The sequence below is a fragment of the Anser brachyrhynchus genome (genome assembly GCF_964034855.1).
Source record: "Anser brachyrhynchus genome assembly, chromosome: 26".
In the NCBI taxonomy this organism is placed as follows: domain Eukaryota; kingdom Metazoa; phylum Chordata; class Aves; order Anseriformes; family Anatidae; genus Anser; species Anser brachyrhynchus.
In genome coordinates this window covers 7071108-7094383 of record NC_137719.1, presented here as the reverse complement: position 1 = coordinate 7094383, position 23276 = coordinate 7071108, and the positions used below count along the sequence as shown (strand labels likewise).

The window sequence follows — 23276 nt, the reverse complement described above, 5'->3', positions numbered from 1 at the left end:
TTCCTAACAACCCTAAACATAACCCTAACCGCAACAAGAAGCTGAACCCGAGTTAGACCCGAAAAAACACGTACGGTGCCACTTTCTGCCATCCAAAAGTGCTCTCAGCGGAAGCCTTTGGGTACACCTGAACTCCCTGGGGGAGCCTTTACGCAACCCCACACTCAACAGGACTCTGTGTCTTCACTCTTTCCTAACAACCCTAAACATAACCCTAACCGCAACAAGAAGCTGAACCCGAGTTAGACCCGAAAACACACGTACGGTGCCACTTTCTGCCATCAAAAAGTGCTCTCAGCGAAAACCTTTGGGTACACCTGAACTCCCTGGGGGAGCCTTTACGCAACCCCACACTCAACAGGACTCTGCGTCTTCACTCTTTCCTAACAACCCTAAACATAACCCTAACCGCAACAAGAAGCTGAACCCGAGTTAGACCCGAAAAAACACGTACGGTGCCACTTTCTGCCATCAAAACGTGCTCTCAGCGGAAGCCTTTGGGTACACCTGAACTCCCTGGGGGAGCATTAACGCAACCCCACACTCAACAGGACTCTGCGTCTTCACTCTTTCCTAACAACCCTAAACATAACCCTAACCGCAACAAGAAGCTCAACCCGAGTTAGACCCGAAAAAACACGTACGGTGCCACTTTCTGCCATCAAAAAGTGCTCTCAGCGGAAGCCTTTGGGAACACCTGAACTCCCTGGGGGAGCCTTTACGCAACCCCACACTCAACAGGACTCTGCGTCTTCACTCTTTCCTAACAACCCTAAACATAACCCTAACCGGAACAAGAAGCTCAACCCGAGTTAGACCCGAAAAAACACGTACGGTGCCACTTTCTGCCATCAAAAAGTGCTCTCAGCGGAAGCCTTTGGGTACACCTGAACTCCCTGGGGGAGCCTTTACGCAACCCCACACTCAACAGGACTCTGCGTCTTCACTCTTTCCTAACAACCCCAAACATAACCCTAACCGCAACAAGAAGCTGAACCCGAGTTAGACCCGAAAAAACGCGTACGGTGCCACTTTCTGCCATCAAAAAGTGCTCTCAGCGGAAGCCTTTGGCTACACCTGAACTCCCTGGGGGAGCCTTTACGCAACCCCACACTCAACAGGACTCTGCGTCTTCACTCTTTCCTAACAACCCTAAACATAACCCTAACCGCAACAAGAAGCTGAACCCGAGTTAGACCCGAAAACACACGTTCGGTGCCACTTTCTGCCATCAAAAAGTGCTCTCAGTGGAAACCTTTGGGTACACCTGACCTCCCTGGGGGAGCCTTTACGCAACCCCACACTCAACAGGTCTCTGCGTCTTCACTCTTTACAAACAACCCTAAACATAACCCGGACCGGAACAAGAAGCTGAACCCGACTTAGACCCGAAAAAACACGTACGGTGCCACTTTCTGCCATCAAAAAGTGCTCTCAGCGGAAGCCTTTGGGTACACCTGAACTCCCTGGGGGAACCTTTACGCAACCCCACACTCAACAGGACTCTGCGTCTTCACTCTTTCCTAACAACCCTAAACATAACCCTAACCGCAACAAGAAGCTGAACCCGACTTAGACCCGAAAAAACACGTACGGTGCCACTTTCTGCCATCAAAAAGTGCTCTCAGCGGAAGCCTTTGGGTACACCTGAACTCCCTGGGGGAGCCTTTACGCAACCCCACACTCAACAGGACTCTGCGTCTTCACTCTTTCCTAACAACCCTAAACATAACCCTCACCGGAACAGCAAGCTGAACCCAAGTTAGACCCGAAAAAACATGTACGGTGCCACTTTCTGCCATCAAAAAGTGCTCTCAGCGGAAGCCTTTGGGTACACCTGACCTCCCTGGGGGAGCCTTTACGCAACCCCACACTCAACAGGTCTCTGCGTCTTCACTCTTTACAAACAACGCTAAACATAACCCTAACCGGAACAAGAAGCTGAACCCGACTTAGACCCGAAAAAACAGGTACGGTGCCACTTTCTACCATCAAAAAGTGCTCTCAGCGGAAGCCTTTGGGTACACCTGAACTCCCTGGGGGAGCCTTTACGCAACCCCACACTCAACAGGACTCTGCGTCTTCACTCTTTCCAAACAACCCTAAACATAACCCGGACCGGAACAAGAAGCTGAACCCGAGTTAGACCCGAAAAAACACGTACGGTGCCACTTTCTGCCATCAAAAAGTGCTCTCAGCGGAAGCCTTTGGCTACACCTGAACTCCCTGGGGGAGCCTTTACGCAACCCCACACTCAACAGGACTCTGCGTCTTCACTCTTTCCTAACAACCCTAAACATAACCCTAACCGCAACAAGAAGCTCAACCCGAGTTAGACCCGAAAAAACACGTACAGTGCCACTTTATGCCATCAAAACGTGCTCTCAGCGGAAGCCTTTGGGTACACCTGAACTCCCTGGGGGAGCCTTTACGCAACCCCACACTCAACAGGACTCTGCGTCTTCACTCTTTCCTAACAACCCTAAACATAACCCTAACCGCAACAAGAAGCTCAACCCGAGTTAGACCCGAAAAAACACGTACGGTGCCACTTTCTGCCATCAAAAAGTGCTCTCAGCGGAAGCCTTTGGCTACACCTGAACTCCCTGGGGGAGTCTTTACGCAACCCCACACTCAACAGGACTCTGCGTCTTCACTCTTTCCTAACAACCCTAAACATAACCCTAACCGCAACAAGAAGCTGAACCCGAGTTAGACCCGAAAAAACACGTACGGTGCCACTTTCTGCCATCAAAAAGTGCTCTCAGCGGAAGCCTTTGGGTACACCTGAACTCCCTGGGGGAGCCTTTACGCAACCCCACACTCAACAGGACTCTGCGTCTTCACTCTTTCCTAACAACCCTAAACATAACCCTAACCGCAACAAGAAGCTCAACCCGAGTTAGACCCGAAAACACACATACGGTGCCACTTTCTGCCATCAAAAAGTGCTCTCAGCGAAAACCTTTGGGTACACCTGACCTCCCTGGGGGAGCCTTTACGCAACCCCACACTCAACAGGTCTCTGCGTCTTCACTCTTTCCTAACAACCCTAAACATAACCCTAACCGCAACAAGAAGCTGAACCCGAGTTAGACCCGAAAAAACATGTACGGTGCCACTTTCTACCATCAAAAAGTGCTCTCAGCGGAAGCCTTTGGGTACACCTGAACTCCCTGGGGGAGCCTTTACGCAACCCCACACTCAACAGGACTCTGCGCCTTCACTCTTTCCAAACAACCCTAAACATAACCCTAACCGGAACAAGAAGCTGAACCCGAGTTAGACGCGAAAAAACACGTACGGTGCCACTTTCTGCCATCAAAAAGTGCTCTCAGCGAAAGCCTTTGGCTACACCTGAACTCCCTGGGGGAGCCTTTACGCAACCCCACACTCAACAGGACTCTGCGCCTTCACTCTTTCCTAACAACCCTAAACATAACCCTAACCGCAACAAGAAGCTGAACCCGAGTTAGACCCGAAAAAACACGTACGGTGCCACTTTCTGCCATCAAAAAGTGCTCTCAGCGGAAGCCTTTGGGTACGCCTGAACTCCCTGGGGGAGCCTTTACGCAACCCCACACTCAACAGGACTCTGCGCCCTCACTCTTTCCTAACAACCATAAACATAACCCTAGCCGGAAAAAGAAGCTGAACCCAGCTTAGACCCGAAAACACACGTACGGTGCCACTTTCTGCCATCAAAAAGTGCTCTCAGCGGAAGCCTTTGGGTACACCTGAACTCCCTGGGGGCGCCTTTACGCAACCCCACACTCAACAGGACTCTGCGTCTTCACTCTTTCCTAACAACCCTAAACATAACCCTAACCGGAACAAGAAGCTCAACCCGAGTTAGACCCGAAAAAACACGTACGGTGCCACTTTCTGCCATCAAAAAGTGCTCTCAGCGGAAGCCTTTGGGTACACCTGAACTCCCTGGGGGAGCCTTTACGCAACCCCACACTCAACAGGACTCTGCGTCTTCACTCTTTCCTAACAACCCTAAACATAACCCTAACCGCAACAAGAAGCTGAACCCGAGTTAGACCCGAAAAAACACGTACGGTGCCACTTTCTGCCATCAAAAAGTGCTCTCAGCGGAAGCCTTTGGGTACACCTGAACTCCCTGGGGGAGCCTTTACGCAACCCCACACTCAACAGGACTCTGCGTCTTCACTCTTTCCTAACAACCCTAAACATAACCCTAACCGCAACAAGAAGCTGAACCCGAGTTAGACCCGAAAACACACGTACGGTGCCACTTTCTGCCATCAAAAAGTGCTCTCAGCGAAAACCTTTGGGTACACCTGACCTCCCTGGGGGAGCCTTTACGCAACCCCACACTCAACAGGTCTCTGCGTCTTCACTCTTTACAAACAACGCTAAACATAACCCTAACCGCAACAAGAAGCTGAACCCGAGTTAGACCCGAAAAAACATGTACGGTGCCACTTTCTACCATCAAAAAGTGCTCTCAGCGGAAGCCTTTGGCTACAACTGAACTCCCTGGGGGAGCCTTTACGCAACCCCACACTCAACAGGACTCTGCGCCTTCACTCTTTCCAAACAACCCTAAACATAACCCTAACCGGAACAAGAAGCTGAACCCGAGTTAGACCCGAAAAAACACGTACGGTGCCACTTTCTGCCATCAAAAAGTGCTCTCAGCGGAAGCCTTTGGCTACACCTGAACTCCCTGGGGGAGCCTTTACGCAACACCACACTCAACAGGACTCTGCGCCTTCACTCTTTCCTAACAACCCTAAACATAACCCTAACCGCAACAAGAAGCTGAACCCGAGTTAGACCCGAAAAAACACGTACGGTGCCACTTTCTGCCATCAAAAAGTGCTCTCAGCGGAAGCCTTTGGGTACACCTGAACTCCCTGGGGGAGCCTTTACGCAACCCCATACTCAACAGGACTCTGCGCCCTCACTCTTTCCTAACAACCCTAAACATAACCCTAGCCGGAAAAAGAAGCTGAACCCAGCTTAGACCCGAAAACACACGTACGGTGCCACTTTCTGCCATCAAAAAGTGCTCTCAGCGGAAGCCTTTGGGTACACCTGAACTCCCTGGGGGCGCCTTTACGCAACCCCACACTCAACAGGACTCTGCGTCTTCACTCTTTCCAAACGACCCTAAACATATCCCTAACCGGAACAAGAAGCTGAACCCGAGTTAGACCCGAAAAAACACGTACGGTGCCACTTTCTGCCATCAAAAAGTGCTCTCAGCGGAAGCCTTTGGGTACACCTGAACTCCCTGGGGGAGCCTTTACGCAACCCCACACTCAACAGGACTCTGCGTCTTCACTCTTTCCAAACAACCTCAAACATAAGCCTAACCGGAACAAGAAGCTGAACCCGAGTTACACCCGAAAAAACACGTACGGTGCCACTTTCTGCCCTCAAAAAGTGCTCTCAGCGGAAGCCTTTGGGTACACCTGAACTCCCTGGGGGAGCCTTTACGCAACCCCACACTCAACAGGACTCTGCGCCTTCACTCTTTCCAAACAACCCTAAACATAACCCTAACCGCAACAAGGAGATGAACCCGAGTTAGACCCGAAAAAACACGTACGGTGCCACTTTCTGCCATCAAAAAGTGCTCTCAGCGAAAACCTTTGGGTACACCTGACCTCCCTGGGGGAGCCTTTACGCAACCCCACACTCAACAGGTCCCTGCGTCTTCACTCTTTACAAACAACACTAAACATAACCCGGACCGGAACAAGAAGCTGAACCTGAGTTAGACCCGAAAAAACATGTACGGTGCCACTTTCTACCATCAAAAAGTGCTCTCAGCGGAAGCCTTTGGGTACACCTGAACTCCCTGGGGGAGCCTTTACGCAACCCCACACTCAACAGGACTCTGCGCCTTCACTCTTTCCTAACAACCCTAAACATAACCCTAACCGCAACAAGAAGCTGAACCCGAGTTAGACCCGAAAAAACACGTACGGTGCCACTTTCTGCCATCAAAAAGTGCTCTCAGCGGAAGCCTTTGGCTACACCTGAACTCCCTGGGGGAGCCTTTACGCAACCCCACACTCAACAGGACTCTGCGCCTTCACTCTTTCCTAACAACCCTAAACATAACCCTAACCGGAACAAGAAGCTGAACCCGAGTTAGACCCGAAAAAACACGTATGGTGCCACTTTCTGCCATCAAAAAGTGCTCTCAGCGGAAGCCTTTGGGTACACCTGAACTCCCTGGGGGAGCCTTTACGCAACCCCACACTCAACAGGCCTTCACTCTTTCGAAACAACCCTAACCCGAACACTAACAATAACCCTAAACCCTAACCCTAACCCTAACCGTAACCCTAAACCTAACGCTAACCCTAACCCTAACACTAACCCTAACCCTAGCCCTAACCCTAAACCCTAAACCCTAATCCCTAAACCCTAACTCAAATCCCTAACCCTAAACACTAAACCTAAACCCTAACCCTAACCCTAACCCCTAACCCTAACCCTAACCTTAATCCTGACCCTAACCCTAACCCTAAACCTAAACATAACCCTATGCCGAACCATAAACCTAACCCTAAGCCGAACCCTACTTAGACCCTTAAAAAGACATACGGTGCCACTTTCTGCCATCAAAAAGTGCTCTCAGCGGAAGCCTTTGGGTACACCTGAACTCCCTGGGGGAGCCTTTACGCAACCCCACACTCAACAGGACTCTGCGCCTTCACTCTTTCCTAACAACCCTAAACATAACCCTAACCGGAACAAGAAGCTGAACCCGAGTTAGACCCGAAAAAACATGTATGGCGCCACTTTCTGCCATCAAAAAGTGCTCCCAGCAGAAGCACTTTTTGCATGTGGGCTTCCGTAAAGGCTCCCCAAGGGAGTTCAGGTGCACCCAACGTCTTCCCACCCTCCTTTTTTGGGTTTCCCCCCAATATTAAGAGTTCTTCCGTCCAATTTTGCGGGACCCCACAATTTTGAGGTTCCTTCCCCTAACTTGGGGCTTCAACCCTTCAAGTTTGCGGGGGCTCCCACCCTCTTATTTTGGCCTTCTTCCCTAATACTAGGCCTAACCCCTAAGAACCCTGACCCCTAACCCTATGGCACCCACAGATCTAACCCTAACCCCTACCTCAAATAACCCTAGAAACCCTAACCCTAAAAACCCTTACAGCCCTAACCCGATAAAATTTACCACACTAAACCCCTGAAGACCTACACCTAAAACCCCTAACCCTAAAAATTAAGACCCTCTAAACCCTAACCCAAAAAATTTAGACTCTGAAGGCCCTAACCCTGGAGACCCTAACCTTAAAAAAAAAATAAGACCTTAAAACCCTAACCCTAAATACCTAACCATAAATAAAACCCTAAGACCCTAACCCTAAAAACCCTATCAACACTAAAACCCCAAAAAACTTTAAAACTTTAACACACTAACGCCCAAACCCTAACCCTTATAACTCCAACCCTAACAACCTTAAAATCCTAACCCTAATCTCTGGAAACCCTAACCCTGAAACCCAACCCTAGTGCATTAGCCCTGAAACCTTAAAACCCTAACACCTTGTTAGAAACACTCTGTAACCAATAACATAGGCTCAGGCAAGGATCTCAGTGAGGTAGCATTTTTATTCACGATTGCAATGGCAGGCGTCCCACAAGCCACCTACTAGTTCCATAACACAGTTTATATAATTTTTTTTTTCCCTCTCGGTGACCAGGACCCTCCCCAGTTTCCCCACTGACTGGGTAATCCAGGTTCACAATCTATCCGGTGCTTCACAGAAAATACACAGCTGCTGGCCTGTTACAAGTCAATTTCCTTTTTTTCTTGACTGTTTTCCTCTTTGAGGTGGTAATGTTTCTTATACCGTGATTTCCACCCAATTGCTCTAAGGATTCTGGTTGTCTGCATTTCACAAGGTTCTCTGGTAAGCTTTCTTATCACTGTGAGCATATCTCAATACCACCTTCCTTCCCTCTAAACGATGTGACTCTGTGCAAAAACATTTTTATTCCCCCAACCTTGATCCCCTTACCTATCCCCTTACCCTATCCACACCTGGATGCAGACCCCAACTGTCCACAAGCAGCTCCCAATCCCCCCCCCCCTCCCCCCCATGAACTGGACCCCACCGCACCCAGATGCAGGCCCCAGGTCCTGGCCCCAGCCCCCACCCCCCAGACGCAGGCCCCAAAGGTGTACAACCAGCTCCCAACCTGCCCCCCCAGAGGCAGGCCCCAACCCCCCCCCCCCCCCCCAAGACATAGGACCCAAAGGCGTACAACCAGCTCCCACCGCCCCCCTCAAAGGGAGATCCCAAAGCCCGCCAGAGGACCCTAGAGTGTACAAGCAGCTCCCAACCCCCCCGGCACAGACTCCAACCCCCCCCAAACACAGGCCCCAAAGGCGTACAAGCAACTCCCCACCCTCCGCAGAGGCAAGTCCCAAAGGTGTACAAACAGCCCCACCCCCCCCCAAGACCCAGACCCCTACAGTGTACAAGCAGCTCCCAATCACCCCCAGTGGGAGGCCCCAACCCCCCCCAAAGGGAGGCCCCTAGAGTGTACAAGCAGCTCACAACCACGCCCAAGGCCAGCACCTACAGTGCAAAAGCCACTCCCAACCCCCCCCAAACACAGGCCCCAAAAGTGTACAAGCAGCTCCCAGCTCCCCCAACGTGGCCACCTACAGCAGACAAGCACCTCCCACCCCCCCCCCAGCTGCAGACCCCAAAGCTGTACAAGCAGCTACAAACCCTGCACAAGGCAGGACCCTGCAGCGTACAAGCAGCTCCCAACCCCCCCAGATGCAAGTCCCAAAGGTGTACAAGCAGCTCCCAACCCCCCCAGATGCAGATCCCTGCATTGTACAAGCAGCTCCCAACACCCCCCCAAATGCAAGCCCCTGCTGTGTACAGCTCAGTGCAGCTCAGTGCACTGTGTACAAGCACCCCAGGTCACCGGGGTGGGTGCTCCGGGGCGCAAGGGGCCCGCTGGGGGTCACCGGGGTGGGTGCTCCGGGGTGCCAGGGGGCCCATCGGGGGTCACCGGGTGGGTCCTATGTGGTGCCCGGGGGCCCACCGGGGGTCACCGGGGTGGGCCCTATGGGCTGCCCGGGGGCCCGTCGGGGTCACTGGGGTGGGTGCTCTGGGGCGCCAGGGGGCCCGCCGGCAGTCACCAGGGTGGGTCCTATGGGCGCCTGGGGGCCTGCCGGGGGTCACAGGGGTGGGTCCTATGGGGTGCTCCGGGGGCCCACCGGGGGCCACCAGGGTGGGTCATCTGGGCCACCCGGGGGCCCGCCGGGGGTCCTTCCCCTAATTTGGAGGTTCGCCCTCCCAGTTTTGGGCTTCTCCCCCCAATTTTGGGAATTCCCCCCCAATTCCGGGGATTCCCCCCACAATTTTGGGGTCCCCCACCATCTTTTTTGGCCTGCCACCCTAATATTAAGGTTCTTTCCCCCAATGTTGGGGTTCTCACCACATTTTTGTGGTTCCTTCCCCTAATTTGGGGCTTTGCCCCCCCCGAGTTTTGGGGATTCCACCCCAGTTTTGGGGGTCCCCCCCTCAATTTTGGAGTTCCACCCTTCCATTTAAGGGTTCTTCCCCCCAATTTTGGGGTTGCCTCCCACAATTTTTGGGTTCCTTCCCCCTAATTTGGGGCTTCACAGCCCAAATTTTGGGGATTCCCCCCTAATTTTGGGGAACCCCCTTAATTTTCTGGGAGGCGGACATCTGGGGGAGGGCACCTGGATACAGGGGGTGGTCACCTTTGGGGGGAGACAGTGGAGTGACACAACTGGGGTGGGGGTACACCTGGGGGGGGGGGGCAGTATTGGGGGGGAATCCCTGGGGGAGGGGGAAATCCTGGGGGAGGGGGAAATCCCTGGTGGGGGGATCCCCCCCCATCATCCTTTTTTGGGTTTCTGCCCTAATATTAGGGTTCTTCCACCCAATTTTGGGGTTCCCTCCACAATTTTGGGGTTCTTTCCCCCTAATTTGGGGATTCACCCACCTGATTTTGCCCCCCCCCCCCAATTTTGGGTTCCCCCACCCTCCTATTTTGGCCTTCCCCCCTAATATTAGGCTTCTTCCCCCTAATTTTGTGTTCCCCCCTAATTTTGGGCCTTCCCCCCCCCCCAGTTTTGGGGTTCAACCCCGGATGTGGGGTGGGAGGGGGGTGTGGGGGTGTTATGGGGACATGTTGGGGGGGAAGGAGCCGGGGGGGTTATGGGGTCGGGGGGTGGGTTATGGCCCGGGGGGGGGGGGGATGGGGACAATGACACTGCAGGCTGTGCCCCCCCCCCCCCCCCGCGGCGCAGTACTACGGCACCATCTCCCTGCGGACACACCCCCCCCCCCAGCTGTTCCGTGTCATCTTCGACACGGGCTCGGCCGACCTCTGGGCGCCCTCGGCCGGCTGCTGCCTGCTGCACCTGGCCTGCTGTAGGGGCGGGGCCTGGAAAAGGGGGCGGGGCTTAGATGGGCGGGGCACGTGGGGGCGGGGCACGTGGGGGCGGGGCACGAGGGGTGCTGCGTCTGAGGTGGGCGGGGCTTGATAAAGGGGGCGGGGCTTGGAGGGGGGGACAAGGGCTGGATGGGGCGGTCTAACAAGAAACACGAGGAAAAAAAATGTTTTGGCACCAGAATTGGTAACAAAAGCGCAGGAAGTGCCACGCATAGCAGGGATGCTGCTCCGTGGGCACGCATACCGTAACGACAAGCTGCTTCCTGGGTTTGCTTGGCGCGGGGAGAAGACTCGTGCTAGGTCGATATTCAGAGGAACAGCATCGGTCAGGATGCACGTGGCCACACGTAAGGAGCGCTTCTGTGGTTTTTGCAGAGATGTTACGTTGCGTAGGAGGAAGGAATGGGGTGTTGAGGTATGCTTGCAGTGATAAGAAAGCTTACCAGGCGAAAAAAAACTAGAAATAGCAAGCAGCCAGCACTTCAGCTTCGGGAGGCCTCGCAGCGGCTGAGGCACGAAGCTCCTCCCGGCGCCCGCACCGCGCCGGCCCGGCCGCGGGGACGCGCGTGCGCGTGAAGGCGGTCGCGCGCACTGACGTCACCGCCGGAAGCGCCGCCGCGTCGTTTCTGCCGGGTGCCGCCGCCCGGTGCCGCCGCCCGCGATGAGCAAGCGGAAGGCCCCGGCGGGGAGCCCCAACCAGGGCATCACGGACCTCCTGACGGGTAAGGGGGGGGGAGGGAGCCGCGCCGCGCCGCGCCTCGGCCGCTCCAACCGTGTTTCTCCCCGCAGAGCTGGCGAATTACGAGCGGAACGTGAACCGGGCCATCCACAAGTACAACGCGTACAGGTAACCCCCCCCCCCACCGCCGCTCCCGGGTTCCCGTGCGGGGTCTGCAGGGCCCCGCCCGGGCTGGGCGTTGACCCGCGCTGTTCCGCAGGAAGGCAGCCTCCGTTATCGCCCGGTACCCCAGCGAGATACGGAGCGGGGCCGAAGCCAAGAAGCTGGTAGGTGTCCGTGCCCTGCCTGCCGGCGGCACACCCGGCGGCAGCCGGGGGGGCGATGCCGCGGTGGGGCTGCGGTTCCCGGGAGGAGGGGGGCGGTGCAAGGGCGGCCCGGCCCGTGCCAGCTCCTCGTCCCAGCGGCCAGCTCGGGGCAGGGCGTGGGTGCGGCGTGTGGCTGCTGCGGGGTTCTCACAGAGTCACCTGGGGCCTCCAGCTGTCTCTGTGCGTGAAGGGCTTCTGTGGTGGCAGATTTCCCCTTCGTTGCTTTACTGCCCCGCTAAATTTGGAGGACAGTCAAAATCAAAGCCTCGTCTAGAAAAAATAATAGTCGTCGAACTACTGCATTTATGCTGCTCCTGTGGAACCCTGCATGCTGTTGTTCCCTTATGGACCGATGTTTTATTGTGCTTTAAATGACATCATAGTTCTTTCTGTGGAGCTTTCTTTTTTTCCTGGCTATAAGTGATCCTGAGGTTAACTGGTGTTTCCTCCTCCCCAAATATTTAGGACGGAGTTGGTGCTAAAATAGCAGAGAAAATTGATGAGTTTTTATCCACTGGAAAACTACGCAAATTGGAAAAGGTGTGTTTCTTCCCTTGTGCTGTATTTCTCGGTACTTGGTTTTCTTTGTATGTTGCAACGTAGCCTGCTTGCTATGTGCAATTTCTAATGCTCTCTATGGTGAGACTCAAGTCAAGCATTAGAATCACAGAATGGCTTGGGTTGGAAGGAACCTTAAAGATCATCCAGTTCCAACCCCCCTGCAGTGGCCAGGGACACCTTTCCCTAGACCAGGTTGCTCAAAGCCCCATCCAGCCTGGCCTTGAGCACTTCTAGGGATGGGGCATCCACAGCTCCTCTGGGCAGCCTGTCCAGTGCCTCACCACCCTCTTTGTAAAGAGCTTCTTTCTAACATCTAATCTGAATCCATCCTCTTTTAGCTTAAAGCCATTACTTCTTCTCCTTTCACTACGCTCTCTGACAAGGAGTCCCTCCACAGCTTTCCTCTAGGCCCCATTTAGGTATTGGAAGGCCACTCGGAGGTCTGCCCAGAGCCTTCTCTTCTCCAGGCTGAACCGCCCCAACTCCCTCAGTCTGTTTTTGTAGATAGGTGTTCCAGCCCTCTGGTCATCCGCATGGACCTCCTCTGGACGCGCTCTAATAGGTCTGTCCTTTCTGTGCTGGGGGCCCCAGAGCTGAATGCAGGGCTCCAGCTGTGGTCTCAGGAGAGAGGAGCAGAGGGGGAGAATCACCTCCCTTGACCAGCTGGTCATGCTACTTTTGATGCAGCCCAGGACACGGGTGGCTTTCTGGGCTGCAAACGCACATTGCCAGCTCTTTTTGAGTTTCTCATCAACCGACACCCCCAGGTCCTTCTCCTAGGGGCTGCTCTGAATCCATTCTCCACCCAGCCTGTGTTTGTGCTTGGGATTGCCCCGACCCAGCTGCAGGACCTTGCACTTGGCGCTGTTGAATGGTTGACGTGGAGTCTGTGCTGAGTACAAAGCAAGGAACTAGAAGTTCTGCCAAAGTTTCAGTATTACCTACTTCTGAAAATATTTGAGATTATATAATCAGTATGTGAATGTTTTCCGTGAGAAGTGGAATTATGACTCTGGAAGGCTGTTGAGTTCTGAGTTTTAAGCATGCTGTTCACCTTCGCATGGGAAGTCAAGATAGTTTGTAGGCATGGTACATATGGCACTGTAGCAATGCACAGTTCTACTGTTGGTGCTGTTTTGTTCTGATTTGTAGTAGCTCTCCCAAGCAGAATCTGACCAAGTTGTTTTATCTTCTTAAGCTTCCTTTATGTACTGCAAATGGAGCAAAGAAGACTTGGTTTGTGTTGTTTTGTTTTTGCAGATTCGACAAGATGATACAAGTGCATCTATCAACCTCCTGACACGAGTTACTGGCATTGGGTAACGCTTAGTTATTTTGGTGGTGTTTTGTTGTTGTTGCTTGTTCATTTGCTTGTTCTTGTTTGTTTTATTTGGTGGAGTTATAAACAGAAATTGTGTGATTATAAATTCTGAAAAGAATGAGTTTGGGCTGCTGCTGTAGTACCCACACCAAGACCTCAGAGTTGCGGAGACAATTGCACAAGAAGAAAAGACAGTTGTCAATTACAGACTTTGCAGTAGAGGAATGGAAGTGGAAAGCTCCTGTGTGCAAGCTGAAAAGGGAAGGAGAAAATAGGTGATTAAAAACATAACCATGAAAAATACAGAAGAGTAGAATTGCTTAGGTGAAGTAGGAGTCTTTGGGACTTACAGTGTGAAATTTGGCCAGGGATAATGGTATTTTGGTGCTGTTTGTAAAAGAAGCAGAGTCCTGAAAAAGCCTGCCCCCCCCCCCCCCAAAAAAAAAAAAAAAAAAAAAAAGGAGGAGACTTTTCAGAAAGGTGCTGTTAGAAGGTCCCAAACCTGTTCTAGTTTCTGTTCTGTGCTTAGGGAATCCCCAGCAGAAAAGAGCTCAGCTTTCACGCACATGCATCAAAAAACAACAGTGGTAGAGATCAGTTTCCTGAGTGTGTGGGGCTGTGATACTGCTTGCTGAGAATAGGTTTGACTGAATTAGGGACCTGTGAGTCCTTAGAAACAAAGCAGAGTAGAATGTTATGGGGAGGGGGAGGGAAGAGCAGTATTCAAGACCCTTGAGGTTGAGGACAGAGAATGTTATGGATCTCCAGTAATTCTCCGAAGATTTGCACAAAGTTTGAGGATACTGATGTTGTGATTGTCACAAAGTCTCCAGCCAAATTGGAATTGGGACTACTTTGTTGTACTGGAGGTTGCAAGCTGGAGCCTTGTGGATTTTTTGTTTGTTTCTGTTTGTTTTTAAATGCTACTCTAAAGACACTGTTGTTGTTGCTGCTATCAGCTGGTTTAGAGACTATTCGTGGTTAAAGTAGTTCTTATCGCACATCCAGTTACATCCCAGTATAGCTGTCTAAAGCACTATTGCCTGTTTGGTGAGATTTTGTTAATTTATTTGCTTTTTTAAATTACACGTCACTATATAGTTCTGTCAGTGCTAAAAATGTGCAGGCCAAGCCTTGGATAGCCATCTCTGTTTCAAAGTAAAGATTGAAAATGTGCATGCCAAAAGGTAAGCATTAGAAGCAACTTTAATCTTGGCCTCAAAGAACCCAGGGAGTTACTATGAATACAAACGTCCTTTTCAGTGTTGTAAGACTCTTGCTGTTCCTGATTGCATCTTGCTTTGTCTCTTTGTAGTCCAGCTGCTGCCAGGAAGTTTGTTGAGGAAGGAATTAAAACTCTAGAGGGTGAGTGTAACTTCGGGTCATCAGTTCACACTCCAATAAAGTTTCTTTTGTCAAGCTGCCTGTTTCACAATAGTACTGCGATAGCGGATGTGCCTTCCTTCTGGGGAAAGTATATTTACAAGAAAAAAAAAGCTGAAGTTAGTGAACAGGCTAAAGGCATTATATACGCATTTACAATAAAGTACTTATATAAAGAGATTACACTGAAAATAACGTTGAATTTTGTCTCTCAAGTGAATAGTCCATTGAAGTCTTTATCAGGAAGGTGCGCTAATCATTTCTTCTCATGCTATCAGCTGTTGAGCAGTCTGCTTAAAATCTCTTCATTGTGTTTGAGGTTGCTATTTGCTTGTTAGATACTCTTCATTTGCATCACCTTTGCATTGTTGGAAACTTACTGTAAGACTTTTTACCCTCGAGTAATTTGTTTTCACTAATCCTTCTAGATCTGAGAAAAAATGAGCACAAGCTGACCCATCACCAGCGAATTGGGTTGAAGTAAGCTTTCTTGGGTGCAAGTGCTTGGCTTTTCTAATGACTCCTTTAGACACCAGAATGTAATGTAAGGTTACACAGGCCAATGAGTCCTGTTTCATCTGCATGCTTTTTGGCAGTTCTTTGCTTTTGTTTCATTGGAGTTGAAATTCAGTAGGGATTGGAATGGATGAGTCACACATGTCAGGTAATGTGTGGCTCCCAGGCCGCGGTACCACTGCTAGTACCTCCTGTCGGTGGTTCTGGTGCTGCAAAAGGGAAGAATGTGCCTGCTGGTCAGGCATCATTGTTTCACCTGGCCTCTTTTCCATGGCCAAGGAGCAGGCTGGCAGTCTGTTTTCTACGGCTCCGTGTATAACTATTCAAGGAGCTTTATTTGGCTTTTGGCAACATAGGCCACCTCTGACCAGGGGTGAGGGACCTGTTCCTGCTTATTGCTGATGGACCGAGTTTTGTCAGATACCTTTTTTATTTTCAGAGGGCTATGTAAATATAAACCACTGACCATATGGTAATATTACTCCCAAGTCATAGCAGCTCTTTAGATATAGTGGAAAAACAAGCATGAAGCTATCTTCTAAGCACTGTCAAACTTGCACATCTATTGCTTGGAAGGATATTTTCTAAATTCTTTGTGGTGAGAACGGGGAGCTTTTGGTGAGACAATGTTTATTGTTTCTTCTGATAACACGTTTAATTGTCAAGAATTCTAAGATGTGACCCTTACCACTAAGTCAGACGCTTTTATTCTACACTCAGATATTTTGAAGACTTTGAAAAAAGAATCCCAAGGGAAGAAATGCTGCAAATGCAGGTAAGAAAGTCTCTGTTGAGAACTTGAGGCAGTGAGGGCCAATGAATGACTGGCACCTTTAAATGCTCATCTGTCCTCTTTCCGTAGGAAATTGTGCTGAAAGAGGTAAAGAACCTTGACCCAAAGTATATTGCTACAGTCTGTGGCAGTTTTAGACGAGGTTGGTACACTGCGATCTTGTTGTGTTTTAATTAGGGCTAATAAACAAGACTCATTAATATATGTTCTTCTGGAGAGTGCGTTTATGCTAAAATTCAGCTTTCTGTGTTAGCATTGTCTTAACTGGTTAGTTCAGTGATGAAATGTCCACATAAATCCTTTAAATGAAGTGTTTGTGCTTCATTGCTAGAGAGTATAGCAGCAAATTTTTGGTTGTTTTTCTGAGAAATGTGGTGATGTCAAAAGAGTGGGGCTCTCTTCCCTTAAGATCAGTTTTTGTAAATACCTTGAATATTCACTGACTATTTTCTACTAGAAAGATGAGGTTAGATGTACGTTCATCAATGTTCATATGCTTTCTGTCTTATACAGGATTTTTCTTTGCTTCTTACTTGCCTAGGTGCAGAGTCGAGTGGTGATATGGATGTTCTCTTAACCCATCCAACTTTCACATCTGAAGCATCCAAACAGGTGTGTTTCTCTGCTATTGTGGATCAGTACTGTGCGTTACTTCCAGAAGGGCATGTTTAAATTCAGAAGATATGTAATCTCAGACTTGCATTGCAGCTTCCTGCATCTTTTTGTTACTGTAATAGTAAACTCAACTCTTTGATCACCTTGTTTATTTTGAGGATTTGAAATCGCTTCTCAGGTCTGTGCATTATGTTGCGTTCTCAGTGTAGTATATTTACTCTTATTCTTCCCTCCATCTTCATCCCTTAAACTCCCCAGATTCACATGCTTTACAAGGTAGAATTTTAAGAACTAGCTGAATAAAGCAGGGATTAAAGGCAGCGTCACTATCTCTTCATGTAGCCACATGCTTTCAGAGAAGCAAATGTCCTGCTGCCCTTACCATCTGTTGCGGCTAACCCTTGAGAAGTCCTAGTGATACTATGTTTCTTGTGTTGCTTCTGTAGATTTGTTGCTTGAGAGTTGAAAACTGAAACCAACAAAGAGGCTTTGTCATTTCAAATGGAAGCAATCTGACATGGATTTCACAGGAAACTCCTTATTTCATAATTGTAATTTCATTAGCTTCTTCTCACTATTAACTCTCATCTTTTCCCCCTCAAAGTTCATATGCAATAGCATATACATCATTATGGTGATGTCCTGTAGTTATGTGGTTATGTCCTGTGCGTAAACAAGTAAGATATTGTTGCTTGTGAAGTAATTTTTTCTTCTGTGTTGTCACTGTTCCTAGTCAAAACTTCTGCATCGAGTTGTAGAACAGCTGGAAAAAGTCCACTTTGTCACGGATGTGCTGTCTAAAGGTGACACCAAATTCATGGTAAGGTTTTTTGTGGTGGGGGAGTGTGGCGGAGATTACCTCTCATGATAGAAACTAGGATATACACGTCAAATTTTGCTTAGACTGCCGGAGTTGTAGTTTTCTTGGTTTTTATCTATTTATTTTTTTTTCAGTTGCCTTTTAGTGAATCTCCCGTTAAAATTTCAGTATTCAGAAATCTGCAGGTACTCATATAGTTTTGAACCCCACTGATACAACCTTCGTGACACACTATATCAACTACAGTTAAAAGATACTTGTTTTCCCAAGATAAAAGGGGCTGTTAGGGTTGAGGACTTGTTTGTTTGTTTATAGTTGAAATTAGAGCTCAAAGAACCCTGTTAAGACTTTGTTTTCAGTTTAGTTTGTGTTGCGTTCTGAGAGGGAATTAAACTTAATGTCTTTTTAGGCTTGATCTTTAGGAGGAATAAACCAAAACTACCCTCATTTTTGCCAAATTGATTGTGTATACCATATGGGTTTAAAGCTAAATACATATATATATATATATATATATATATATATATGTATATGTATGTATGTATGTATAGGTAAGCCAGAAGCGGAGATGCTCAACAGCGCAGGCTGAATTCACAGTTCTACAAGCTCATTATAGTTTGACCGCTTTTTCTGCATAATCCTATCAGTCTTAAAATAGTTGTACAGTAGCTCTTGCCTTCAAAGTGGAAGCTAACAAAGGAATGTTGTAAAAGGGGAAATATGATTGTAGCTGAGAATGAGAAAAACAAGTTACTGGAAGGAAACAGTCTTCATAGCTTCAAAAACACAGGCAATGTTAAGCTTTCAAAACAAAGCTAGGAATAGAAGTTGTCTTAGTATGAAGCTGTAGTCTGTGAGACAGTCTAATATGTAAACATTTTTCATCATTATGTTATTATGGTTCATTTCCCTGACCCTTATTGCACTGTCATTTTTGGTCATCGTAAACTCGATATGAGCCTTTTTCTTTAAATGTATGGATTGCATGGAGATTACAAAGCAGTTTGAAATGAAAAATGGTAGAGGATATCTCGGGGGGAAAAAAATCTGTACTTTTATTTGTATTAGCATGAGCTTTGTTTGCATTTTCCTCATCTTACTGATGTTTGTCCATACTGAAGAGCCTGATAATAATTAGGGTAGAGGGATGGAAAAGAAGTCCTGTGATTCCTCCTGCTGTAATAACTTAGGAAGTAATTATAGACTCTATTGAACTACAGTTCTCTTAGCAGCATAAAACAGTGATTCACATTACTAATGATACCCAGCTCTTCTAATAAAATATTTAATCAGTTCAATAAGAATTTAATTCTTTTTTGCTCTTCAAGGTGACTGATGATCAAACCAGTATTATATATATTTGGAAATGTGTATTTCAAAAGGTTGTCTAGGGCTGGGCTGTTAAGAACAATAGAGCCCTGTAGGGCTATCTCAAATATGTTTAACTTCATTTTGAATTTCTCACTTTCTTTACCTTCTCTCAGGGTGTCTGTCAGCTGCCAAATAAAGAAGATGGAACAGCCTATCCACATAGGAGAATTGATATCAGGTACACCTTTAAAAACAAAACCAACCAAACAAAAAAAACACTTTAGCTATCTACTACATAATAGATATTTGCTTCGAGTCTGCATTCAAATTTCTATTCCCATGTCTAGAATATAGCATTTAACAGGTTTCCAATTACCTTGCATAGAAGCCACTGTACAACTGCCAGTTTAGAACAGGATATTAGCAAGAGTATTTCAAATCATAGCTTTCTATTCAATTTCATAATCATGACCTATGTTATCAATACTGCTTTGATATAAATTCTTTCTTGTCACTGGTGCAAGCACCATAACCATGCAGTGGCTGAACACCAGTAATGTACAGAATTCCAGCATGTGTGCACTTAAAAAGGCGGCAAACCTAGAACAGTGGCTGAGCAGCTGAACTCCAAATGGCTTGTAGCTTTATATTTGTCCTAAATCTATATTTTTCTTCCACTTCTATTCTAGGTTCATCCCTAAAGATCAATATTACTGTGGTGTACTGTATTTCACAGGCAGTGATATATTCAATAAGAACATGAGAACTCATGCTCTGGAAATGGGCTTCACAATCAATGAGTATACAATCCGTCCCTTGGGCGTCACTGGTCAGTCTGGGCCTTTACACATAGTTTTCTTTATAGTTCCGTGTTTTGTGTGATCATCTCCTTAAACCGGTGTCTCAGTGTATTGGAAGTCCTGGTAAATACTGTAGTTAATGAAATTTTTCACTGTGGCCTTTCTGGTACTTGACACCATTATAGCAGGGGGAGGCAGGCTACTAACGTATAGGCAGTATACAATAACCCTATCAGGCCACCTAATCTGCTTAGTCTTACTGATGTACAGGCTGGATTTTCAGTGTAATGCACAGCACATGTTTTCTTGTTCTTTTAGCATGATCTTTTTTTGTCCTTCTGTTGCTCTTTGGAGGAGGGCTTACTATATCGTATATATGTCTGTATAAATATATGTATTTTAATTGTATAACCATGTAGCCCCAAGGTTAATTGGTTATCTTTTTTCTTCTGACACTGAGAATTAATATCTAAATATTGTGTGAGTCTGTGGGCATTTGTTTTTTGTTTTTTTTTTAATCTGTTTTGCTTACAGCAGTTTGTCTTAATCTTGCAATGCATTTGGCAGTCCAGGATTGTATGGAATTTCCACCTTTCAAATAGCATCTGTAATATGCTTGCAGGAGTTGCTGGGGAGGCCCTACCAGTAGAATGCGAGAAAGACATTTTTGACTACATCCAGTGGAAATACAGAGAGCCAAAGGATCGGAGTGAATAATTGCTTGTCTAGCTTTGTGACTTGAAGAGACATTTTCATAGCTTTTCGTGAACATAGAAACTGCATATCCTTTCTTTGGATGTTAACTGCAAAAAACGTACATTAATGATGCTTTAAAGCAAGTCCATGGCATTAGTGCAAAATGTCTAGTAAAAATCAAATATTTTCTCCACTCTAGATAAAGAGGATGAGAATCCTAATGCAAGATAGTGCATCGGCACTATCTTATTGGCATGATAGATATCGACACCGGATAGTGTCGATACTTTGCCTTTTGATTTATTTGTCCTGGTAGGCTGAAATACTTTATCCCCCTTAAGCTACAACCATCCCTTGCGTCTTAAAGATGTTACTTTTCTGATTTTATGGTCTAATGCTTCTAATATTTTAAAATTTGACTTGGTTCTGACCCATTCCTTTTATTGTTCCTTTGTTCAGTTGTAACTTCTTACAGCTCTCTACAGACTTCAGTGCAAAAAAGGAACGGTATAGCTATAAATGTTCATGGAGGGTTTGATGTGGACGTGACTGGACAAAATTAAAAATCATGTACGTTAAGAGAAAATCAACCTGTCTTTCTTTCTCTCCCTCTCCCAATATTCGGAAGTGTTCTGAGATACATTCCTGCATAAAACTTTAAAGACAGAAAAAACCATTCTTGATGTAGGTCCCAGATTCTATTTTCGATGTAGGGTGTGACTTTATTTTTCCAACAGAAAGCCTTATCCAAAAACTTTGAGTGGTAAAGAACAAGCAGGGTCTCTGCTTTTTAGTAGTTACTCTCTCAAAACAAAAAAAAAAAGTGAAATTGTCCAAGCTAGGCTTTTAACAGATGACTATTTAATCTAGCAGCAACATTCCTGCTTCTGAAGACACACTGTACCTCTTTGGTTGGCTAACCAGCCTTCTCCTGAACGAGATTCAGTTTTTGATTTGATGTAAGCATCTGCATCCTCGTAACTGCATGTTCTGCTAGCTCTTTCCTCTGATCTGTCTCTAGTTCTCAACTTTTTTATATACAAACCTGACACCTCTGCTAGCTCCTTTTATATCATTTTGAGAGGTAATGACTATTCTGGACTTGAGAGGAGGTCCAATCAAGATTGCAGTACTTAATTGTATTTGAGACAATAATTCTGTTTATGAACTTCTTAGAGTGACTAGTTTTGATTAGTAAAATAGCAACTTTGACATATTACTGAGCATCTGTATGGAATGCGTTGCTGTCTTTGTATCTGGATACCTTGTGGGATTATAAGGCAAATATAGAAGTGCAAGCTTGGAAAGCCAACTCAAATAAGAGACTTTATAGATAGTCCAATTGACTATTACTAATTCAATAATGTTGACTGATTTGTAAATAGTTAGGTCCTCTAGCAGCCTTTGTGGAGTCAGAGAAGAATTTGTATTTGTACTGTCAGAATACATAGCCTTGAATGAATTGTGGAACAGACGGATATTTTTTACCTTACTTGAGCCTACAGAACACCACCTTTACTTGTTCTTATATAATTAGTGTTGATCATTCTTAGTAATAGAGATTATATATAGACTAATGCTCTTGCTTTTCCCTTATCTGATGTCTTCCACTGCCTCGTAGTAAAAAGACGTTTAGCTGCTGTATTCAGTGCTTTCTTCAACAATCAGCGGAAATAAAGTGACCTTTCAATCCACTGTTTGACTTCTTTATATAGGTGTCGTTTTTAAAAGCATTCGAAAGCAGTAACACAAGCTTAGCGTTTACAAATGTTTCTTAGGTAGCGCACAGCATTACACTGATGCAGTATCCATAATACTAGATAGCCCAGAAGACTACTTTGTCTTGGGACTGGAGACTGAATTTGCTGGCTTTGTATTCTTTCTCAATAGCACACTTAATTTTTCTGGGTGGAAGAAAAATGGCTTGTTCAGAGGTTGTTGTTTTTTTTTTTTCCTTAAACGATATAAAATGCTGTAGTTGTTTTTTGTTTTTCTTTTTTTTTCCCTCCACAGTATCACAGAATAGTTTGGGTTGGAAGGAACCTTAAAGATCATCCAGTTCCAACCCCCCTGCAGTGGCCAGGGACACCTTTCCCTAGACCAGGTTGCTCAAAGCCCCATCCAGCCTGGCCTTGAGCACTTCTAGGGATGGGGCATCCACAGCTCCTCTGGGCAGCCTGTGCCAGTGCCTCACCACCCTCTTAGTAAATAATTTTTCTAATGTCTAATATTAAATCTCCCCTCTTTCAGTTTAAAACTTACTGCTACACTCTTTGATGAAGAGTCCCTCCACAGCTTTCCTGTAGGCCCCCTTCGGGTATTGGAAATAACTTTCCTTCTCATCAAGTTATTATTCCTTATTCTGCGTTGCTTTGAGTTCCTTACGCTTTTTTCCTTCCACAGCACTGGACTGCACAACAGCAGGCAATGACAGCAGGCAGCTGCTGCAAGCCTTGAGTGTGTTAAAGGGAGTCTGTCAAAGGGGCTGTGCTGATACTGCGGTGCAGATGAGGGCCTGCATTTGGGCTTCCTCAGCGCTGGCTGCAGCTTCGGGCCGAGTTCGCTCCCGTCCCGGTTGCGAGGTCTTTTATCAGACTCGGGGGTGCCCATCTGCTTACCTCGGGGTGCCGCTGGGCCTTACTACGGCTGAGGAGCTCCAGTTTCTGTCTGCGCGTAGCGCGAGCGGTAGCTCGACACGGACGTTAACGAGGAGGGGGCGGAAGGGGTCCGCGGCGCCACGCGGGCACGCTCGCAGCGGGCCCCTCCTCGGCCTCCTCCCTGCCCCGCGCGCACCTCGAGGGGCCGCGGCCGCGGCTGCCCGGGGCCGGCTGAACGCGGGGCCGGCCCCCGCCGCCTCTCCTCGCACCGGGGCCCGCCGGCGCCCAGGGGCCCGCGCGCGGAGGGGCCGCCGAGAGCAGCGGCTGCGGCGAGAACCCCGCCCCCCTGCGGCGGCCGCCGCGCGCTCCC

At 47.9% G+C, this 23276-nt stretch overlaps 1 protein-coding gene and 1 long non-coding RNA gene across 3 annotated transcripts; one reads left to right on the top strand and one right to left on the bottom strand.

Moving 5' to 3' along the window:
* The first annotated feature begins 10554 nt into the window (after window positions 1-10554).
* POLB (DNA polymerase beta) lies at window positions 10555-22003 on the top strand. 2 transcript variants are annotated; one of them, XM_080568280.1, is made up of 14 exons: window positions 10555-11171; window positions 11239-11296; window positions 11388-11454; window positions 11959-12033; window positions 13315-13373; window positions 14691-14740; window positions 15187-15238; window positions 15995-16049; window positions 16137-16209; window positions 16609-16679; window positions 17416-17502; window positions 18987-19051; window positions 19503-19642; window positions 20236-22003. In XM_080568280.1, the coding sequence occupies exons 1-14, from the start codon at window positions 11111-11113 to the stop codon at window positions 20328-20330; spliced, it is 1008 nt and encodes a 335-aa protein (XP_080424406.1). In that variant the 5' UTR covers window positions 10555-11110; the 3' UTR covers window positions 20331-22003. The 2 variants fall into 2 exon arrangements, with proteins under 2 accessions (XP_080424406.1, XP_080424407.1); XM_080568281.1 differs by having other exon boundaries at window positions 10575-10796.
* LOC308182916 lies at window positions 14564-23248 on the bottom strand. Its single transcript, XR_013942152.1, has 3 exons — window positions 22928-23248; window positions 18977-19057; window positions 14564-14840 (listed from the first exon to the last, which is right to left on the bottom strand). It is a non-coding gene; the product is annotated as an uncharacterized lncRNA (long non-coding RNA).
* Between the last annotated feature and the right edge of the window lie 28 nt (window positions 23249-23276).

What these genes read in the sequence shown, in the direction of transcription:
- POLB (XM_080568281.1), top strand. Translation starts at nt 10,670, where the DNA reads ATGCTGCTCCGTGGGCACGCATACCGTAACGACAAGCTGCTTCCTGGG. An exon ending in CTGTGGCAGTTTTAGACGAG is followed by an intron (nt 16,210 to 16,608) that starts GTTGGTACACTG and finishes TTACTTGCCTAG; the next exon opens with GTGCAGAGTCGAGTGGTGAT. An exon ending in CATCTGAAGCATCCAAACAG is followed by an intron (nt 16,680 to 17,415) that starts GTGTGTTTCTCT and finishes CACTGTTCCTAG; the next exon opens with TCAAAACTTCTGCATCGAGT.